Source organism: Vitis vinifera, chromosome 15, assembly GCF_030704535.1.
Source record: "Vitis vinifera cultivar Pinot Noir 40024 chromosome 15, ASM3070453v1".
Lineage (NCBI taxonomy): Eukaryota > Viridiplantae > Streptophyta > Magnoliopsida > Vitales > Vitaceae > Vitis > Vitis vinifera.
The window spans coordinates 1,322,753-1,328,109 of NC_081819.1; the positions used below are offsets into that span (position 1 = coordinate 1,322,753).

General features: G+C 30.0%; 1 protein-coding gene across 1 annotated transcript; it reads left to right on the forward strand.

The window, feature by feature from the left end:
- The first annotated feature begins 3,860 nt into the window (after positions 1 to 3,860).
- Positions 3,861 to 4,983, forward strand: LOC100853419 (ankyrin repeat-containing protein At5g02620). The gene is made up of 3 exons (XM_059743281.1): positions 3,861 to 4,404; positions 4,506 to 4,592; positions 4,811 to 4,983. The coding sequence occupies exons 1-3, from the start codon at positions 3,861 to 3,863 to the stop codon at positions 4,981 to 4,983; spliced, it is 804 nt and encodes a 267-aa protein (XP_059599264.1).
- Positions 4,984 to 5,357: the final 374 nt, after the last annotated feature.

Consider the following 5,357-nt stretch of genomic DNA (forward strand, 5'->3'; position numbering starts at 1 on the left):
TTTGCAAACTTAAACAATTCAAGTACTAGAACAAATTTCAAAATCTCCAAAACTCAACTTTGATCTAACATAAAATTTGAAGGATCAAAATTCCAAATAACTTCCAAATACCAAAGGATCCAAATGAACATAATTAACAGTTAAACAAAATCCAACATAAAATCCTAAGTCAAATCCTAATGATGACCATTCCTCAGTCTAGCCATCACTCCTCACCCGAACTAAGAGTACCTGAAAAATTTTCAACAATTGGGAATGAGCTCACAGCCCAATAAGGAATATTAATGCAGTTCATGGATCAAATATCTTCATTTCAAATAGGAGATATAATTTTTTTTCATCAAATATCAGAGTTTCAAAAATACCAATATATTCAAAATTCAACCAACCATTTTCATATCGAATTCAAACACTTTTACATAAGATTCAATCAAATCCATTCAATTTTCATTACTCTAGTTATCAAATATCAAATGCCCAGTTAGGTGGGACTTTTCAAATGGGTGGTTAGCCTTAAATTGTTCCTGGTGGACGGAACCAAACACTACTAGTACTAGTAACCTCTAACCAAACCCCTAGAGGCTGGGATCCAAATCAATTACATTCTCACCATGAAATGTAAAGGTCAACTATTATATCCCGTTGACAGGGCCGAATAGTCAACTATTATATCCCGTTGACAAGGGCCAAATAAACTAGAGTGATGTTTTTGTTCGAGTATTCAAATTTACACAACATAATATCTCCATATTTTGTGTCATAAATAAAACAAAATATTCCAACATAATATTTAGTGCAAAACAGTTTGATCCATGCATGGTAACAAAATATCATTTTCTTTTCCACAATTCAAAATAATATATAAAATAATTTAATTTTATAAATATTGCATTAACTTCCCTTACCTCAAAAGAAGTCCTTGAAAGCTTGGGAGAAAAATAATTCTGGAAAAATCTACTCTTCTCCTAATATAACATAAGAGAAATAATAATTATTATTTATCTATCATTTAACTAATCTATTCCTTATTTAAATAAAATCTATAAATTCCCAATTTGTTTCTAATAACACATTACTAATTTAATTAAATTACAATTTTATTTCATTATAAAATTCTATATATATATATATATATATATATTTTGCTAAATCTCTCATTCTATTTATTACAAAAAAATACCATTATTACTATTATCTTATTTATTAATCTAAAACTAAATATTATTATTATTATTATTTTTAATTAATCAATTCAAAAGCCACCCAAACTATTACCCACTTGTCTCGGTACACCAACCCAATAAAACAAAGCAAGGTTTTTTTTTTCATTGCCATCATCATAATAATGACTCATTATATATATATATAATACTCGCCTCCTTCCATCTGGGCACACGCCCATTTTTTTTTCCTTCCATCCAATACTGTGCACACGCGTTCTCCCTTTCTTTCTTTTTTTTTATTTTTATTTTTTAACATTTTCTAATCTCTTCAACCACAAATAACAATATATTTATTTACTTTTTTTTTATAAAATTAACCCTAACCTAAAATCGAAACCTTCCAAGGAAATTTTTTTTTTCTCATCTAATAAAACTTAAGATCTCCCAAATTCCAACAATAAAATCAAAATCTTAAATTTTTTATTATTTTGATATTAAAACGAATTAAAAATAAAATAAACTAACCCTAATCTAGATTTGGGTTTTCCAAAAGATATCTAATGTACTTGAAATTAACCAATGAATCTAAAATATTAAACTAGGAGTTAGAATCTTACCTATAGAGATCTGTTCTTCAACCCTGAAATCTGACTCTAATCTTACGTTCTCTGGAATTCTGCGAACATGAACTCTATTCAGAAAAGAACGGAAAGAATAAAATTTCTAATTTATACCTAGGGTATTTATTCATAAAATTACACTTTTACCCCTCTTCTTTTTTATTAAATTAATTAATTAACTAATTTAATTATTAATAACAATTTCCTAAATTACCCTTAAAAGAAATGCTTGGGCGTTACAACTGATACTAGGAGTACCTTTGGTTTTTGTATTTTAACTTGGAGTAAATTGTGTATCTTGATCATCTAAATGACAACCAATGGTCTCTAGGTCAAGTATAGAAGCTGAGTATCAATCTCTTTCTTCAAGTGTTGAGGAATTAACGTGGCTCACTTTTCTCCTATGTAATATTGGCATACCACTTTAAGAACCTCCCTAATTTCTATGTGATAATTTAAGTACACTTCATATGATAGTAAATCCTGTTTTTTTCTTTCTTCTTTGCAAGGTACGTAAGAGATGTTTCTAGCACATGCAATGGGAGAATTTGAATGAATGAAACCTTTTATTGTATCAAGTATGCTATATAAGGCTAGAAGCTTCAAACATGAACCTCGAAACAGAACTTAAACATTGCTTACAAAGGCTAGATGCTTAGATGAAAATAAAAGACATTTAGATTCTTATTTTGAAATGTAAATATAAGTATAACAAAGAGAATAAACACTTTGCCTCTTCTAATTTTTTTTTTCTTTATTCCATTCTCACAATATGATCATACTTTGCTTGACCCGGTTGATTAAATGAAAAATCTTGATTTTCATGCTTTGAACTTTTTTCCAAGTTACAATATTTGTTTGCATTAATTGAGTGCTAGTTTGGATATACTTTCAATTTTTTTTTTTTTTTAAATAATAATAATAGTAACTAAAATTTAAAGTATTATAAAAAGGTTAAAAACATTTCAATTTATATAACTTTTTTTTTCTGAATAATTTCTATCAAATTCAGATGATTATCTATTCTTCGTTGCTTCTTGAAGTGGTAATATTTTTTGTCCCCAAAGCTAAAGCAAGGTATCACTTTTCAGTTTGTGGTTGCATTGGCCTTTATGTATGGCCAGAAATAGAGAGGTAGGTAATTGCTTTTCAAAATACCTTCGTCGTAGGTAATACTTTTTAGAGTTTGAGAGACTTTAAGCTTGAAGAACTTTGAATTCAAACTAATTGTAAAATTGTAAAACTTATTCATTCGATAGTAGCCCCCATTCTATTTTTTTTTTTTCTTATTTTTCAGTCTACATTAGTTTCCTTTATTTTTGTTTGCTATGTTTGGTTAAAATTAAAAAAAAAAATGTTAACCAAAATTATTTTTTCATGTGTTCAATTTGAATGTAGAAAATGCAAAAATAAAAATAAAAAATAATCAAAATTAGTTAGAAAGTTACACATTTTGAAATTACTTAATCTCTTTGTAGAAAAATTATTGAGTTTCAAATAACATATAAAAATAATTTATTAACTTTCAATCTATTTTTTTTTTAATTCTTTTTACCCTTTTTTTCCTTTTATTTTCTTTCCTTAGCATTTTCCTTCCGATTTTCCAATAACCAAATATTGCAGTAGTCTAATTTTGAGCTTTATAGTATATTGAGTATTTAATAATTTACAGAAATAAATTTGAAATGACATGTAATAATAATCTATTTTTAATTTTTTTAAACTCTTTCTTTCCCACTATTTTTTCTTTCCCTCACATTTTCCTTCCAATTGTCCAAGAACCAAATATTGCGGCAGTCTATCTTCTGGTTTTATGCTATATTAAGTGTTGAATAATATACCAACATGCAAAAATGCAGCATGATATGAGGGTCCATACTTTGGCTCTTCTCCCAAATCGAAAGCATGGTATCAATTCTCAATCGGTGTACAGAAAATGAGGTCTGGTTACTCTCTCTATGTCTATATATATATATATGGTGGTGCAAACACATCTTCCAACAATCTTGTAGACGTGCTTACTAGCTAGTTGTGATTGTTGTTCAGTTGTTGTAGGAGGAGAAGGAAGAGTTCATTAATGGAATTTCTGGTTATGGAAGAAGTCAAACAAGAAATGTTAAATCATGCCATGGAAGGCAATTGGGAAGATGTTGTAGGTATGTATGAGAAATATCCATGGGCTCAAAATGCCAGGCTCACTAGATCAGGGGAGACAGCATTGCATATAGCTGTGTTCGAAAGCACAGAGGATACAGTTAAAAGGCTAGTTAACTTGGTTGATGCTGAAGAAGAAAAAGCACAGCATGGAGAGAGCAGCTCGGCAGCTGAAGCAAAAAACCCTCTGATGATAGCAAATGATCGAGGGAATACACCACTCCATCTAGCAGCATTAATTGGAAATGTGAACATGTGCAACTACATTGCTTCAAAGCGTGAAGAACTGGTAGGCCTTCGTAACATTGCAGGGGAAACGCCTCTCTTCTTGGCTGCTCTCCGTGGTAAAAAAGAGGCTTTCCTTTACCTCCATAGTAAATGCGGCCCTGCAGGCACACACAATCACTACACTCGAAGGGGTGATGGCCAAACCATTCTTCATGTTGCCATCTCTGGAGAGTACTTTGGTTAGTATTTAATTTTCATATCTTCCTTTTGTTTCTATATTGCTCGCATACTATCCTTGTTTTGTATTGTATAATGATTAATGAACTCTTTCACTTCACAGATGTGGCATATCATATCATTTGTAAGTATGACCATCTTATCTATTGTGTCGACGAGAATGGCTACACTCCGCTCCATGTCCTGGCCAGTAAACCAGCTGTATTCAAAACTAGTCTTCACCTGGCCCAATTCAGCAGATTTATTTATAATTGTAAGAGTCGCTTAATTAACAATAACTTAATCATCACCATGAAAAGCAACTAGTAAATTTTTCATTTCTTTTTGGAGCTGGTACCTTGTATCTCTATTATATCTCCTATATTAACTTTGAGACTTTATTGATTGTGCTTATATATGTTTTGCAAGGTTTACATGTGGACGAACTCACGAATGAACCAGTCCCTATCAGCAGTTCCATGCCAACTTTCAAAGGAAAAGAGAAGCCTGAGAAACATCCAGAGAAGTACAAGACGTGTATCAATTTTTTTCAACCATTGCTGAAAATGCTGCAGAATATGATTAAAAGACCAGGTGGGTGAAAGAAGTCATTTTCTCTATACCCACATTTAGTGTACTGTACAAAAAAATTACACCAGTCTTAGGTGATAAAATTTTTAATACATAAATTTATTTAATAATTTTTAAAAAATTATTAGCATTTTAACATAAGTCTCTAAGAGTTATTACATCGCTATATGAAAATTACATTTATTTTAACAATGTATGATTATTATTGTTATGGTTTTTTTTTTTTTTTTTTTTTTTTTTTGTGTTATTGTTGCTTTTATAGGTTGTAATTACATGGGGAAATTGTGTGGCATGACATTTTATCTCACCCTCAGTTTGGTTCTTGCAAAATTTGAGATAAAATATGAGGGGAAGAAAATAGAGAGCAAAGATAGAAAAAGAAAAG